The sequence below is a fragment of the Zeus faber genome, assembly GCF_960531495.2.
Source record: "Zeus faber genome assembly, chromosome: 16".
In the NCBI taxonomy this organism is placed as follows: Eukaryota; Metazoa; Chordata; class Actinopteri; order Zeiformes; family Zeidae; genus Zeus; species Zeus faber.
Genome location: NC_137202.1, coordinates 2355533 through 2373667, shown reverse-complemented (window position 1 = coordinate 2373667; position 18135 = coordinate 2355533). Strand labels below are relative to the sequence as shown.

The 18135-nt window shown below is 44.6% G+C and overlaps 1 protein-coding gene across 4 annotated transcripts in view; it reads right to left on the bottom strand.

The window, feature by feature from the left end:
- The window catches only part of LOC307241976 (A-type potassium channel modulatory protein KCNIP2), a gene marked incomplete at its 5' end in the record, with an annotated part of 193848 nt that overhangs the window by 13097 nt on the left and 162616 nt on the right, over positions 1 to 18135 (bottom strand). For 2 of the 4 annotated variants that reach the window (XM_080016273.1, XM_080016276.1), the window contains one exon: positions 8753 to 8858. The exons of the other annotated variants lie outside the window; for them this stretch is intronic. In XM_080016273.1, the coding sequence (XP_079872399.1) occupies positions 8753 to 8858 (106 nt within the window). Of the gene's footprint in view, positions 1 to 8752; positions 8859 to 18135 lie in introns of those variants that run through there. 4 annotated transcript variants of the gene reach the window in all.

The window sequence follows — 18135 nt, the reverse complement described above, 5'->3', positions numbered from 1 at the left end:
TCTTCAACTTAAGTTCAAGTCGAGTCATTTAATTCATTCAAGTCATTTATTTTCTGTCAAGTCAAGGTGCAAGTCAACAAAACAGTGACTTGAGTCGACTCGAGTCCAAGTCACAATGACTCGAGTCCACATCTCTGTAAACACGACACAAAAACAAACAGGTAAGAAGTCAAAGCCACAAGGTTAAAAAACAAAAAACAGGCAGGGGTCAAAAGCAGGAGATCAGTCAGAGAAGACAATCTTATCTGGCAGGGAAACAGGTTTGGACGGAAGGTAAAGGAAACAAGAAGTAGTGCTGGAAAGCTCAGCGTAATGCAAGAGACAATCTGGCATAGAACAAAGGGAAGTGGACTGCTATTTATTCTGAGGGACGATTGGTTGGGTCACACCACCGGTGTGACCCAACCAATCGATAAAATAAGGAACATGTCATTTTATGTTTCTTCAATAAGGGCAATTCTTTATGTTAAGGGCCAGATGGCAAGATAAATTACGTATTTTCTTTCCAGAGGTTATTTAATTTTTAATTTGCACCAGTTACAGCATATAAAAAATAAGTAGACACAGACCATCTATCCATATAATGTAAATTAAATCTGGAAAGGGCGAGAGGTTTCAAATCTTTGGTGCGTGCGCACAGCAGCCAGTCGATTTTGAGCTGACACACCCACAGATGCCAGGTGCAAAGAAGCCTCATCACCGGAGTTGTGACAATTGCGTAACCAGGGAATGAGCAGCAGGCGTGGTTACCCTGGTGGTGGGAAGGAAGTAAACAGCAAAGCAAAAGGGAGTGGGGCTATCTGAAATTACATAGACGTTAGTGACCAGAGCCCATTCCATTGGAGCGCCTGCGCACCTTTGATTAGCACACCAGTGATGCTCTCCACTATGTGTCCCCTTGCCCCGTTCCTCCAAATGAAAAAACTGTGTTTTTTAATTTTACGTTACTTTTATGTAACAAAGCAAAAGAAGCACTGCGCGTAACGGTGCCAGATACCACAGGACACCTTCAGAGGTCTTGTGGAGTCCATGCCTCCATGGGTCGGTGCTGTTTTGGTGGCACAAGGCGGAGCTACACAATATTAGGCAGGTGGTTTTAATGTTGTGGCTGATGGGTGTATGTACACACACATATACGCACAGGAACAACTGACATTTCACTATAAGGAAGATTGATCAGAAAAGGCAGAAGGCTTCCAGCCTGTAGCCTTAATTTAGCGTTGTAAAACAGGGTTGGATTTTCAGGGTAAATAACGGCTGCTGTCTGCTAAACATTATGGTTTTATTCTGATCAAATTACCCTCCAGGCTCCTGAGCCCTTGGTAATATGTGTATAAAAGGAAGAGGGAGAAAAAAGTGTGACAGAGAGAGAGATGTTCTTTCTATTTGGATATTTTTCACTGTTTGCCAAATTGCCCGTGGGCTGAAATGGGATAGTTCTTCATTTAGTTTTTCACTTTTTAGCAGACAGAGACTGGAGTAAATGGGTTAATGGGAAGAACAGAGCAGCTCTGAAGGTAAACGTTGGAACAATACAACTCATCACTCTCTCACTCCATTTTTTAGTAATATCAAGACATATCAACACCAGATTTTGATTACCCACTATGCCTACGGGTCACATTATTATTATGATTATCATAAATAATTATAATTATTATCATTAACGCTGATTTAGCCAGGTAAAATCTCATTAAGATAACAAAATCTTTACATTTAAATCTTTAAATTTGTCTATATAAGAATCAATAATGAATGGTGTACTGTATTCTTTACAATTTGGTACGAGGTAATCAATATCAGTAGTCGTCCAAAAATATCCTGATATTTGATTTTGTCAACATCGCCCCGCCCTTTTCCACTGGTCTCACCACTGCAGAGACATGTGTGTGTGTCCCTTTCAGCCACGGTGCATGGTGTTACTTAGCAACTCCCAAGCACCCATCTCATCTCACTGAATGAACCAAATTTTTAACATTCTCTGACAGCGTAGAGGGAATAAAAACACACACACACACACACACACACACACACACACACACACACACACACACACACACACACACACACACACACACACACACACACACACACACACAGACCGACCGACCGACCGACGGGGAAACTATTGCAAGACCAGAATCAAATGATGAGTCCAGAAAGTGAGCATCAAAGTCAGACAGGAGGAAAAGTGGGAGGCTCAGCAAAGCAGCCAAACACTAATAAGTCAGCATGGGACACAGTCAAGGAGACAGAGAAGAGAGTGTGTGTGCGTGCGTGCCAGCGTGTGTTCATGCGTGCCAACGTGTCTGTGTGATGCTTTATTTTGTCCATGTTATCGCCCTTCTGCAGAGGCTAGTCAAAAAGAGAAGCGTTGGGACGACAACAAGGAGCTTTTAATACACACACACACACACACACACACACACACACACACACACACACACACACACACACACACACACACACAAACAATTTATTCCTATAACCAAATAGAAAAAACAAGAGCCAGAGAGAGAGAGAGAGAGACAGAGAGAGAGACAGAGGGAGAGAGAGAAGGCTGTGTATTAAACGTCCTCAGTCTTATCCTTCAGCGTCTCATCCCTTTAGCTCCAGGCTCACCATCAGAGAGAGAGAGAGAGAGAGAGAGAGAGAGAGAGAGAGATAGAGAGAGAAGGACGGGGTTCCAGGGGTGCATTTTACCACCTTTTCTTTCTAAAGGACAGCCTGGCCACTTGTTGCCGCACACAGGTACCGTCCTCTATCGGAGTGAGTTCATGAGTAATCGATACGTAGTTTTTATAACTCTTTTGAACTTCCCTGCGGCAGTGTTAAATTAAGTGCGGAGGGACCCCGGACGGGGCCAAACCTCCACTAAAGGGGATGCAGGGAGCTAAAAAAAATCTGAGGAGTGTGTGTGAGCTCTCTTCAGTGGATGAAGCACTCCATCCTGCCACACACGCACACGCACACGCACACGCACACACAGACAATATTAACTATGAACCGCACTCACCATTAGATGGATTGTCCATCAAAGGGCCATTACAATGATGGTATATAAGTGTGTGTGTGTGTGTGTGTGTGTGTGTGTGTGTGTGTGTGTGTGTGTGTGTGTGTGTGTGTGTACAGTCAAATGGGACCTTCTGGCAGCTTACAGTAGCAATTTACCTGCACTTATCGCTTTCCCTTATTCTGTCCATTCCCATCCTTCCCATCCGACTGCCCTGCCCTGCCCCATCCGACAGCCATCACGGCCAGATCCTCTTCAGCAGCGAAGGGGCAGCTGTATTTCATTGCATTCGGCGGAAGGAGGATCCAGTTCCATGACGGGCTAATGCTCACTGCCATTGAGACGATACAGCTCAGCCATTGTATGTCCATTAGCGCGCTGCCATTACCTGCAACGCGGCCATTCCCTTTCATTGAAGGTGCAGAAACGCAGACGCACAACACATGCAACACAGCTTGCGTGTTGCATCCCTTCAAAGATTAAGATTGGTGTGAAAATAAATTGCAGCTACTGCGGCACATATATACACTGTAATATATACACTGTAATATATACACTGTATATATTACATATACACTACTCACAAAAAGTTAGGGATATTTGGCTTCCGGGTGAAATTTATGGAAAATGTAAAAAGTTCACGCTACAGTGATATTATATCATGAAAGTAGGGCATTTAAGTAGAAGCATGCAATGGTGATTTCCTCATCTCAAACGATTTATTGAAACGAAAGCCAACAACAGTGGTGGGTTTACCACAACAAAAAATGTCAATGTCTTAATAACCTGTCATGTGCCCTTGAGCATCAATTACAGCTTGACAACCACGTCTCATGCTGTTCACAAGTCGACTTATTGTCTGCTGAGGCATGGCCCCCCACTCTTCTTGAAGGGCGGCCCTCAGGTCATTGAGGTTCTGGTGTACAGAGTGAAGAGCCTCTACACGGCAACTCAGCTGATCCCATAGGTTTTCTATGGGATCCAGGTCTGGAGAAAGTGCAGGTCACTACATTTGAGGTACCCCAGTCTACAGCACCGTTCCCTAATGATGCGACCTCGATGAGCTGGAGCATTGTCGTCCATGAAGATGAAATTAGGCCTGTGTTGTTCATGCAGGGGCACAATGACTGCATTAATGATGTTATTCAGGTAGTATGGGCTTGTCACTGTACCATTCACAAAGTGTAGGTCAGTTCTGTGTTGACTAGACACACCTGCCCACACTGTAACACCACCACCACCAAAGGCTCGTCTGGTGACAACAGTGGCTGATGCATAGTGCTCTCCTTGATGTCTCCAACATCGTTGGCGGCCATCATTTCTGTTCAACGTGAATCAACTTTCATCAGAGAACAGCACTGAGGCCACTGGTCCCTCATCCAGCGTCAATGCTTCCTGGCCCGTGCAAGACGATGATGGCTGTGCCTGGTGGTGTGGTCAGGTACCCTTGCAGGTCGTCTAGCACGCAGACCACGCTGATGTAAACGGTTTGGATTGGTCTGATATGACACTTGGTGCCTCTCACCTCCCTTAAATGTGCCTGGAGTTATGTGGCATTCATCATCCAGTTCCGCAGGGCACTGTTCACAATGAAGCGCTCATCAGTGTGGGATGAGGCCAAAGGACGTCCACTTCTATGCCTTTCTGTGACTCTTCCAGTCTCTGTATCTCTGTTGCAACCTGCTGATGACACTCTAAGCTCAGTGGCCACTTCCCTCTGAGAACATCCTGTTTGAAGCCTCGCAATGGCGAGGTACTGTTGATCAGTTGTTGGGTGTCGTCTTGGTTTCATGATGTCAAAATGTGAACAGCATGATGAAGAGGACGGTTTAAATACCAATTCTAATTGAACCAGGAAATGTATTGGTCGATTCATGGATCAAACACTTGTGAATTTTACCGTTCAGCTCCTTGTTAGAGAACAGCAAGTTGTGCAAAAAGTACTGAAACATTGAACAGTTGGTCATGTGCATTCAAAAGTTTAGAGAAGGTCAAATTAAGTTCACCTGTAAAGGTTATAGTGCATTTTAGGTTCATCCTGAAATTTCACCTGAAAGCTGAATATCCCTAACTTTTTGTGAGTAGCGTATATTACTGTCAACCAAGAAGGTCTAAGGTCTTGCTACATCTAAGTCTGCAGTTTCAGCCTCACAACAAGACAAAAACTGATGTTCTCAGCTTGTGAGAAAATCTGTTATCCAATTACATTTTTTAGATAGGTCGTTAAAGTGGAAATTCATCAGATCTTCTGTGTTTGTGTGGATTACACCACAAATGCCACAATTCTATATTTTTTCATGTTAAAAATATTCCCATAGTGTTATGGATTACGACTTTAAGGCAAGAATTTTTTTTTTTCATGTTAAAAGTCAATTATTATATGCTATAAGTTAACTAATGTTTAACTCATAAGTCCATGAGTTGGAACTTGCGCCGAGGCAATCTGAACCAAATGAGGTTCAGATCGTGCCACTGAGGGGAATTTCTAGAGCTCAAAGTTCTGCTTTGAGTTGAATGCAAAAAACAAACTTAAAAGAGAAAAACGTCGCTGTGCTGTCAAAGGTAAGTGGATTAGAGCCCGTTGGCTGGTTTGACATAATGGCTCACATCCCAGCCACAAATAAGATATGAGCTCATATGAAGGCTCGGAAAGCCATTACACAGCGAGAGGCCCTTCAAAAGTGATGAAGCCGCTCTGGAACCCTTCCCCACAATATCCAACAAGTCATCAAGTGGAATGCCATTTCAATTCATTCCGAAATCACACACTGAAGGAGATTGGGCCCAAGTGGCACGATGCCAACGTGTAGCATTGTGCCACTTGGGCCCGATCTCCCCCTCGTGATTTTGGATTTCTAACTCTGAGTGACTCTGTACATTGGAGCAGCTTCTCCACACCAACGGGCGGCACCGGCAGCGAGGGGGGAACACGGACTCAAATTCGACGCGTCCTTATTGAACAAACTTTCTTACAAGCTGATCAAAGCCTCCTCACGTTCAATTTTGTTTCGCACTTTCAAATCAGCTGAGAGACTGGCTTGAGTGCACGGGATGAGAGTGCTTCATCCTGCTAACTCAGCTGCTACTATTTTTTGCTGAAACATCCCCGTTCCACTACTCTACATTTTCCACATGATAAAGTTCCAGGGAGCCAACTCCAGCTTTCAGCCGTAGTCCATGAATCTGTCCCTTTAAAACGACAGTGCATCACGCCTTCATCGAGACACACCATTCCATATGTGTGCTGTGTTTTTATTCAGGGTACCACCTCTGGTTGTCTGACTAAAGCACTCTTTTTATGAAAAAGGACGGTCCATCGAACTCTGCTATATTTCCTTTTTCAATTACCAGTGTCCAGTGTTACAATCACGGGTGGGAAATTCCAGGTTCAGAAAGTTAAAGCCCTGTCCGTGTTTTAGCTACAGCCATGAGCTGATCAGCTGGTTGACTTCATTGGTTAGAACCATGTATTGATTGGCAGTGAGCACATCCACACAGTTCAATCAAATTCCTGGAGTGGAATTTTACTTTCTGAACCCGGATTTTCCACCAAGGTCATCGTCTCCTGGAGACAAACTGTGGTGGAGCTGAAAGGTCAAACCAAATGAAAGTGAATCTATTTTAAGTGGGACATGGAGGTGGAGCGGCAGGGTGTGAAAGGAGGGTGAAAGGCGCATGGGTCATTTTCTCAAATGAAAACAACTGTCCAGTAGGGAAGCAGGTACAGAAATTAAGATGTGTGAGTTTTAATGAAGTGAATTGATGGGACAGTGAAAATTATAAAGATAAAGATGGGTGAGATCATATCTCAAATCAACTACTTTTACTCATCAAACTCTTGCATGACAATACATACACCACCAACACACAGACACACAGACACACACACACACACACACACACACACACACACACACACACACACACACACACACACAACACACAAAGGGGCGTCCCCATGTTGCTCAATTTGTGTCAGAGCCCAGCAGTGGTTGGCTGACTCTGCAGATATTAAGACCCAGTCCTTCTGCCATCTGGACTCTGTTCTTCCATTAAAAAGAAAAGTCATTAGCCTAAGTACCCACCAGGGATCTGCCGTACAGTCTACACACTTGCACATCTCACAAAAACACACATACACGCACAAATACACACAAACACACACACACACACACACACACGAAATGGAAATTCGGCCCTTTCCATAAGGGCTGGTTAAAGATGTCAAAGAGTTACCCACAGTACTGTATGAATACGCCATCAGTGGAAGTGGTGTGTTGAAGTTCGTTGGCGGCTCTGAGTGTGTGTGTGTCTGTGCGTGTGTCTGTAAGTGTGCAAGTGATGAGGGACTACAGTGGGGTCCTGGGGCAGGGGGTTCTTTATGTATTTTCAGAGCTGACAGGGCGGTTGGCACACCTTGAGCACTGGGCGTTGTCCAACAGACACATCAGTGATGGAGACGCTGTCTACTACTTTTTACCCTCCATCAGAACACTCAAGACAAAGAGAACCGACATCATCCAAACCACGTCTAAAAAGGCTGGGTTCGCATTAATTTGTACTCTGTGCCCAGTCCATATAGGACGAGAAATTGAAGGAGCGAGGACCCCTAATTGAAGGAGCGAGGACACGACTTTGGAGCCTGTCCGAGAGCCATTGTTGTCAGACGGAGGGCACCCTGGAGCTCTGCGGCGGGGGTGGCAGAGGAGAAAATAGGAGAAAGAAGAGAGATACGAATCCCATCTTTCCTCCCATCACATCAACAGGGCAGATAAATGGGTAACAGAGCAGAGCTCGTCCAGATAACGAAGTGCCATGGTGGGTGCGCTGCCAACTTCTGGAACAGAAACAACACCTGAGGAGCATCCTTGTCCTGAACTGACTCATCAAAAGGTTAAACAAGAACAAAAATAATCACTTTCATAACAACTGTTGCAATGAAATCACAGTACACCTGAAGATCTCACACCCCCAGAGACTGTGCAGAGACAGCACACAAGGTACAGCACCAGTGTGACCTCAATTGTGATATTGCAATTTATATCAAAAGTTCCTCAAACAAGACCATTTGATCAAGAACTTTGAACTTGAGACGGCAGATTATCATTCCAGGACTCTCTGAGTTCTTTCAGGATTCCAGCACACCTGGAGTAAATCATGTCATAAAACATCCCAGCACGGTCATGGGAACGCCTCCCAATCAAGTCACTCGACTGGAACTAGCTGCTGTACAATGGCCTCTTATGACAGTGTCGTAAAATTGTCTTTTGTTTTTGTCTTATTGCTGATAAATACCAAAGTTTTGTGCAAGTGAGAGTATTGCGAGGAAAGGATGGCGAGACGAGAGCCTCCGACCGGCACTCAGACTCACTCCTTGCACAGTGATATCGATTAAAAGGTAAAAGCACACACCGCAGGGGAGGAGGGAGGCCCCGCAAACAGCTAAAGTTACTTTGTGTGATACGTCTGTGTGCGCGCGCGTGTGAGTGTGTGTGTGTGTGCATGCATGTAATGTGAGAGTCGTGTTTGACTGTGAGTGAGTGCATAGATGTATGTATTATGTGTGTGTGAGTTTTTGCTACAGGGCCAACAGTTGCAGCAGTAACAAAACCCTCAAAAGTGTATACACACACACACACACAAACACACACACACACTTGCAAAAAGGACTGCCTCTAAACCCTGTTCCACACCACACCACACCAACAAATTTGAGAAAAAATCAAACCAATCCATTACCTTCACCTCCCACAGGCTCAAACATTCCAAACTGCTCCAGAACTTTGATGAACAGACACATGACCACCAGCACCGCGATCATCTCTAACCCGTCCAGACTCAGCATCTTGGGAGAGCGCTCGCTGTCATTTCCCAGAACCTTCGGGGGCCAGGGGCCGGGCCAGGTCGGCCAAATTGGGTCCCGTGGAACTTCGTTGAAGCCCGGGACAACTTCAACCACTTCAAGTCCTTTGTTCGGTACGTCCCAGAAACCCAACTTCTGACAGGCGACGGTATGGCATGAGAAGAGGCGATGTCTCTGATGGCTCGGCTGGATGGGCGTCCACCTCTTCTCCTCTGCCTCCCTCTCCCTCACCCTCTCCTTCTCCCCTCTCAGGGCTCTGTCACTCCCTCACTCCCTCCCTCTTCCTCGCCGCTCCAAAACTCTTGTGGTGCCGCGGGGGCCACAGGATGCCATGAGGGTGGGCAGAGTAGCGGAGGTGGGGTGGGTGATGGGGGCGGGTGGGGGCTGGGTGGGGGGCGGGGGGGCTGGGCGGGGGTACCTGATCTCTCCAAAATCTGGTTAAAGTCCTACTTTCTCCTTCCTGCCTTCCCTCCAATCCAGTGGTGGAATGTGGGGACACGCCAAACCTGCTCGTCCTGTTGGCAGCGGCTGTCGGAAAGTGTGTGTGCTGTGTTGTGAAGGGGGGAAAGGAGGGAGAGAGGAAGTGAGAGCAAGAGAGAGAGAGAGAGAGAGAGAGAGAGAGAGAGAGAGAGAGAGAGAGAGAGAGGGAGAGAGTGAGAGAGAGAGAGAGAGAGAGAGAGAGAGAGAGGGAGGGAGAAATATAGAGAGGGAGAGAGAATGTACAGATGAAGAAAGGGGAGAGAATGAGATGCATGAGTAACAAATAGGGAAGATGTGGGGGGACTGAGACAAAAACAGAGAGGGAGAGAGACGATGGGGTGAGAGGGGTGAGGCATGCCCTCCCTCCTCAGTGACATTACATTCATTGATTTGCCTAATGTGGTTTCCTAGGTAACAGAGAGAGAGAGAGAGAGAGAGAGAGAGAGAGAGAGAGAGAGAGAATGTAGTATCAGTCTTGACAAACGCAAAGGAATATCTTCATGTACATTTAAATCCAAGCCTTGCCCTGTTGCCTGTACAGCCGCTGGTCGTAGTGTCTCATTGACATATTTCAATAATATTCATTATTATTATTAGTCGTTATGTGATCTCGGCTCCCAAAGGATGTTTGAATTCAGTGCAAAAGAAAGAATTTGAGGCAAGCTTCATTGCAAAAACTTATAACAAAATCAAAGGTGCCCTCAGATGTTGATTCTGCCTTTTTTTGTTCAAAATGCAAAAAAACACACCTCAATAAAGGGACGGTGTTTTCCATACAAACGTACACAGTGTTTTTACACAGTAATTACACTGTTAGATGCACACCACTGCAACAGTGCATGGGAAAGATGGAATGATAGACAGTGGGTTGTGATCAGGTGGCATCGACTTCTTACTTTTATCGAAAACATGACATGCCATGTTTATTCAGGGACCTGCTGACAAATAAGGCGTCATGACCAATCCCGGTCTGTCTACCAGGTCTGTCGTTTTTGTAAGGATCGGTTTATTTCCTAGGATCTTTTTTAGGAAACCGCCTCCTTTTTTACATTTTTTTTAGATCCCCATTTTGTCAAAAGTATACATAAATGGAGAAAACCTAGCAAGGGAGCGTTGTGACTATCCCAGGCATTTGGCAGTGCAGCGCCACCAGTTACCATGGTAACTTAAATCAAGCCTGTGCCCTCTTCAACAGCTTCAATTGGCATAGAAAAAAAGTTTCAAAAGTAAAAAAAACAAACAATAGTTAAAAAATGTAAATACATATGATAATATGTAATATGTATAATCCATATACATGCATATATTATATGCATATATATAATTTATTAAAAAATATATTAAAATTGTTGGTTCTCTTTAGAAATTGCTAAAAACTGTAAAGAAAATATGTTTCTTCAAGTCAAAACTAAGAAATTATTATGTTAATTATAAGTTGAGAAAACCTTGAAATATATAGGTGTAACAACTAAAGGCTATTTTATTTCACTTTTTTAAACCGATGACTCGAATCCAATGTTTAACAGCATAAGCTTCCGAACCATAATGAGCCTATTTCCTACTGTGGCAGAGAAGGCTGGAAGAGAAGCTGAGAAGCTGTACTGGGTCCGCCTATTAATCCTCATTAGCGGATCGGTTGGACCCGGCTGGAGGAGTCTTCTTATGTGTTTTGCAGTGGAGATCACATGGTGGTATTATTAAAACTCACGCCTTGTCGGCGCCCCACAGCCGGAAAGACTTTGTCTCCCTCCCTGAAACCGTACATGTGGGTAGAGACTCCCACCCCTACCTTCTACCTAAGGCTGGATTATGCTTCCCCATCTGCACGTCAGCAAATGTGCACCGGTGTTGTTCGGACATGCTTACGTGGGGCAGTGTCACATTTAGTGAGCCACGACGGACAGAAAACAGAGAATAAATTCCTTTCAAACTTTATTTGAAAACTTAAACTTAACGAACTCAAAAATATGGATAGACAAACAGAAATCAGTTTTCGGTTTTTGGAACGGTTCAACCGATCAGCACGTTTGACGTGTTGGTGAGATTCGGGAGGCGTGCTTTTCGGCTCCTCTGCGATCTACGTAGCTCCGCAGATGAGACGTTTACGTGGACCTACGGAGAAGCATGAACCAGGCTTGACTAGGAAGCCCCTCCCCGTACCATCAGTTCACCCCATCAGTGTCAATGAGTCCAACCTTGGGTGGATCACAAACACGGGTGCTGCTGCAGTGAGAGACGCTGTGTGGTGACGCCCTCTGCCTCTCTGAGCTCAAATCCCTGAGCAGAGATCACATTGCCTCGCGCTACCAAAATAACTGAATCAAGAAAGTTCTGTTCCCCCTGTCTCTCCTCATGTTGCTCCTCTGTCTCCGTTCTGTCTCTTTCTTCCTCTTTCCATGGGTGCGGGGGGGGTTAAGGCGGTGGATGCAGGGTTTGACATACAGTATGTGCTGCATCTGCATACATTTCCAGTGTCATTTCTCTCAGCTCTCTGCAGAAATACAGCTCATTATCGAGAGACACCTGGTGGTGTAAATGGCTGCGCCGACCACCTCTGACTCGACACACACACGCACACACACACACACGGAAATCATACAGCGACTGTATATGCACAAGTCCATTTAGGGTGTCAGGCTTTATCTCATTTATTTCATTCTTGTTTTTTTTTACCTTTTTTTTGGTCTTGTTCCACCTTCTACCATGTTCTATGCCATCTTCTAACTGCCACTTCTACTTAAATTCACTCTTTGTAATATATTGCAATATATATATATATATATATATATATATATATATATATATATATATATATATTTTTTTTTTTTTTTTTTTATGGTTTTGTTTGCATTGTCAGTTTTGGTTTGCATTTCAGGTTTTTTGTCTCTTGTTGGTCTCTCTCTCTCTCTCTCCGTTTCTTTCACTCTCTAACACACACACACACACACACACACACACACACACACACACACACACACACACACACACACACACACACACACACACACACAGGGGTTTAACAAGGTGAAAGGAAACTGCATCCCCGTGACGTCACTGTGGTTGTGGGGTAAAAGCAAACAAACATGAGTCAGAATAATCGTTACTCCTCTCTACCTTACCATTTCCCAGCACGTTGGGTGTAAACACAGAGAAATGTCGCAAAGCCTTGAATGCACATGCGCGCACACGCATGCACGCACGCACACACGCACACACGCACACACACACACGCACGCACGCACACACACACACACACACACGCACGCACGCACACACGCATGCACGCACGCACACACGCACGCACACACGCACGCACGCACGCACGCACACACGCACGCACGCACACACACACACACACAAAGGAGCGAGAGAGGGAGAGAGTTAGAAATTGAAGCCAGATATGTTGGCTGAAAAGGTTTTTCTGGCATGTATTGAGGAGTTGTTATCTGCACGGGGTTCGGAGGGACAGAGCGGGTTGGTGGATGAAAGGAGATGGTAGGGGAGGAGGAATTGGGGTAAAACCAATCAATTTAAAAAGGGGAGGAGTCAAGCCTCAAGACAGACAGAAAGACAGAAAGAGACCAGGTTCGAAGAAAGGAAGGACAACACCCCCCAAGTGACTAAGGTCAGACCCCACCACGTGGGCCACTACAGGGGAAATACACATCCATCCTTCATTAGCCGACAGCGTCTCTCCACTCCGGGGAGATTTTTCACCTCATTCTGGCTGTCAGGACACAAAATTGGACTAGCAGATGTGTCCTCTGCCGGCATTACGAGCCGCCGCTCCGCTGCTCTCCCCCATTCTCCCACTCTCTTGCCATCTTTGCTTATCAATGCATTTACACAAAGTAACCTATAGTGCAAGGTCAGGGGGAGCAAGGGGAAGGCGAGGTGCTTGGTGGCGCATGGGTGGGGTGGCAGGACGTTTTACGGGCCTCGTTCTCCATCCCCTGGTGTGGCAGATCCGCCTGCCACACGCAGCCCGAGTGGCGTTTTCAGGGCCCTCCGACACAGAGACACATGGGGTAGAAACATACCAGTTTTATTGTAGAGTGGGCAAGGTGGAACAAGCCCGGAGCAGATGGAAAACGTCTCATGACAAGTGCTCCTTTCCTGTGTGTGGGGATGAGGGTTGAGGGTTGAGGGTTGAGGGTTCCTGTGGTGGAAAAGGTACTCGAAAGGCACACTTGAGTAAAAGTAGAGATGTCTTACCAAAGAACCTCACTGGTTTAAGTGAAAGTCATGAATTAGAATAATACTTGAGTAAAAGTCTTAAAGTAGCTGATATAAGATGTACTTAAGTATCAAAAGTAAAAGTAAAAGTAAATTCTGTAGGGAAAAAAAAAAAGCCAGACGGCTTAGTTAACAAACAAAGAAATAAACAAAGACACAAAGCGAGAGAGGACTTGATTCAATCCTTGATGTGGAGCGAGTCGCAGAACAAAGAGTACTAGTGAAAAACAAACGTCCTTCCAACGGTTCCAGGCGGCTGCAAGAACAGCGGGGCGACGCCTTCTGAAGCCCTTGGCAGCGTTTTACCCTGTGCCGTCTCATGGCGTCAGAGACAGAAACCTCCCACTAACCACTGCGGACAAAGAGACCCAAGACAACAGCGACTTTCAAACTCCAGACCAGTAATATAACCCAAATCCACAACACTTCACCTTCTTTCCCCCCTCTCTCTCCTCCCAAGCCAAGCATCTATCGCTTTTTTTCCAACAAATATCCGCAGCTTCAAGATAGGGGAGATGCTCTGAGATGGGAATGATTGCGGGACAGGGGGGTATCAACGGACGGAAAGAAGTGAATGATCCTCATTTTTGTCTGATAGAGTTATTGCTTCAATGATGCAAGGAGCTAAATGGGTCCAGTTCACCTTCATTGACAGATACTCAGTAGGCGTGGAGAGATGTTCCTGCGCTTGAGCCCCATCAAATCAAATTTTAAGGGATGAAACACGACAGCGGCAGGTGACTTATATGCTGCGGAGGAGAATTTATGATAAACATCGAGGCTGCGTTGCGAGATGGAGGTGTAGTTTCCATCGTGAGTTGAAGGTCGAAAAAAAACTGCAAAACACGAGGCCCAGTATGGCGCTTGGAGAGATGTATTGATCCGTGCACTCTCTCATGTGCTTCATATAGTTATTGATCTTATAAGCATTAGGCTTAACTGGACATGCTCGAGACATTTGGACATGGACACCCAAATGTATTCGCTTAGGCAGACGGGCTGAAACAATACAATCGTACCCACATAGACATCAAATCAAACACACAAACAAAAACACTTAAACACCAGAAGAGAATCTGAAAATCTCTGTAATTGCTGCAATCAGACTTGGATATTTCTAACAACGTGGCGCTGTGAGAGAGATAAAGGTACAAGCACATTGCCTCCGTCAGATCAGGAGGTTGACACGAATAGCTGATCAATGCAGACGGTGTCTCCCTTCACAAGACAAATTGAGATTAAAAAAACAAAACAACAGCTAATGCAGACTGATGGAACACAGGCCTACATCAGCTCTTCTAGGACACCTAGTGGACAGACAGAGAACTGACGGTATGCACAGGCTTACGCTTGTATCCAGCAAACAAAAAGGTCTGGCTACATGCTGGATGCTATAGTACCAACTCCTCTGAACACATTAAGGAATTATTTTTCATATTTTTACAGTTTTGAGACCAAATTCAAATTTCAAAAAATCAAAAAAATTACCGGCTGGAAATGAGTGTGTACCCATCTAAAATATTTTGCTCTGGTTTGATCCATTGAGTCTTGGATTTTAATGTGCCACCATGTATTTGAAAAAATAAATAATGTAACAAACACATACACACCCTTCAACATCAACAACCCAAAAAGAGAAGGAAAGCAAAAACACAAAACAGAAACCAACAAACAAAATTATACCTACATAAATTGTACAAGAATATCACAGGAAATAAATAAGTAGCACATAGAGATAAAGCAATCAGCCGTAGCTGCTTGTCCAGGGACAAGCGAGTCAGAGTCTCTGTAGGGAAGAATGCAATGGTAAATGGCCGATTGATGATTGAGATCATAAATCTGTTCCTCCAGAGAGAGGAATCCATGTCTGTGATATCCCCATGCTGGAGATGCTGGACCATGGGGACCTGTGTAGTGGACCACGATACACTTTGTAGCTGGAAATCAAGAGTATTTACAGAGATTTGGTGTCTGTACAGTATCAAAAAGATTTAGTATGGTTTAACAGGTAAAATAAAGAAGACAGTCAATACCGTTTTACTGGTAACCTCCTGGAACACAGAGCGAACGTCGTTCTAGAATGTCTGATTGCGATCACATGACCAAAACCAAGTGGATAAACGTACCTTTGTGTGTTTTACATTTGTAACAGCGGTTGGACCTGGGGAAACATTTTCTGGAGGTGAATAGGTGTAAAATAATTCAAATTAATTTTGTTCATGTATTGAAATTCAAGTACATTTCGGAAAGATCCATTTAAAATCTTGATCTAATCTGCAGAATTAAATGTTACCTCTAGATCACGCTCCCACAACGGCTTCAGTGATTCAGAAGCTGAAGAATCAGAATGCAGCAGTAGAGCAGAAATATCTGAGATTATTCCCCTGATAGATGTTGCAGAGATCATAGCATTTTCCAGTTCTGACGGTTCCTAGCGGATCCCATGCTTCTCTAACAGAGACTCTGTGAAGTGACGAATTTGGAGATATTTGAAAAAAATGTATGGGGAATGTTAAAATCAGTTCTAATTTGCTCAAAGGACTTTAAAGAGTCTGAGATGAACAGGACTGCAAGACCTGATGGGAGTCCATTCCATCAGACCTCTGATCTTGGTTTCTTTTTTTGTTTGTTTGTTTCTTAACTAAGCCGTCTGATCAAGTTTGCTGACAACACCGTCGTGGTGGGCCCGATTAACGACGACCATGAGAAGGCCTACAGGGAGGAGGTGGCTGACCTGTCACTCTTGTGCCAGGACAACAGCCTCCACCTGAACGTCAGCAAAACTAAGGAGCTGATTGTGGACTTAAGGAGGGGATTACAACCGAGGACGCACGCGCCCTTGGTGATTCATGGGGCTTCTGTCGACAGGGTGAGCAGCTTCAGGTACCTGGGAGTCCACATCACGGAGGATTTAACATGTACTTTACAAACAGACACTCTGGTTAGAAAGGCGAGGCAGCGTCTCTACCACCTCAGGCAGCTGAGGAAATTCAGGGTCTCGGTGAGGATCCTCAAGTCCTTCTACTGTGGAGTAGTGGAGAGCATCCTGACAGGCAACATCACTGCCTGGTTTGGGAACTGTACTGCCCAGGACAGGCGGGCCCTGCAGAGGGTGGTGCGAAGGTACAACTGGAACTACCCTCCCCTCCCTGCAGGACTTATACACCAGGTATAGTAGCAGAGCCCGCAGGATCATGAAGGATCCTCATCACCCCAACAACGGACTGTTCCAGCTGCTGCGGCCGGGCAAGCGCCTCCGCAGTCACACAGCGAGAACAGAGAGACTGCGGCAGAGTTTCTTCCTGCAAGACATAAGAACTGTCAATGCTGACCTCACTAGGGGTCCTAACAACAAGCACTGAGACACTCACACAGGCCCCTCTGCCTTACTGTACTGTATGTAGCATACTGTACTGCATACTGTATCACTGTTCTGGGTTACTGCATACTGCTCTGTATTACTGTTCTGTTCGGTGTTACTATATTGCTGTGTCGTACTGTTGTATACTGTACTGTATATATCCATACTCACTTCATTCACATGCACTTTACTGCACATATACTGTATGTATATACAAATGGTCTATCCCATGTACAACTCTATTCCCTTTACTTCTATTTCGTACCTCCACTTTGTATCTTTTTGAGTCTTATTTTATTTTTATTTTATTTTATTTATATTATTCTATTCACTTACTGCATTACATTTTATGAATCAGTTAGATTCAGTTAGTTAGCTAGGTAGATATTAAGTTAGCTATCATGTTCGGTTTAGTAACTATTGTGCATAATCTCCGGGTGCCTGCATATATGTATGAACGCATGTATACTGTATGTGACAAATAAACTTCTTGAATCTTGAATCTGTGCTGGAAGGTTCCAGGGGGGCCCGGACAGACATAACAGAGGGAATATTTAAATAGTTTCTCACATCCCTCCAAAACAGTAGTATGTTATAAATAATGATATTATTGTTAAGATAATTTATCCGCTCTATAATGTAGATAAAGGGAGGGATTTAACATGGGGAAAATATCTAGGATTACATGCTAGAGACTAAAGACCAATTCAAAAAGAATTCTGCCTATTCATTAAACAATTTGTCATCATTTTAAGCTGGGCTTACCAATAGTGGAGTTGTACCTGACTCTGTGATGTTTGTTATTCAAAATATAATGAGAGATACTGCATAAGAGTTCAGTGATTTAAAAAATGCTGGGGTCAAATAGCATGGATTTTGAAATATATAGTTGTTATGTAATGTTCATTTTCATAGTGTTGATTCTCCAAAAGATGGAAGTCGGCAAGGAAGTCCACTTCATCAAATAGATTAAAACATTTTTGAATTAGAGGGGAATAATTGGTTTCAAATAAATTATTTAAATCGGGAGTGACAAAAATACCTAAGTAACTGAAACCCCTCTCTGGCACCTGAAAAGGAGATCGCATGGGCATATTCAGTGGGATACTAGAAGGGAAAGCGACAGATTTTCCAAGATGAATTTTATAACCCACAGAGCATAAAACGAGGCCGTAGAGTTCA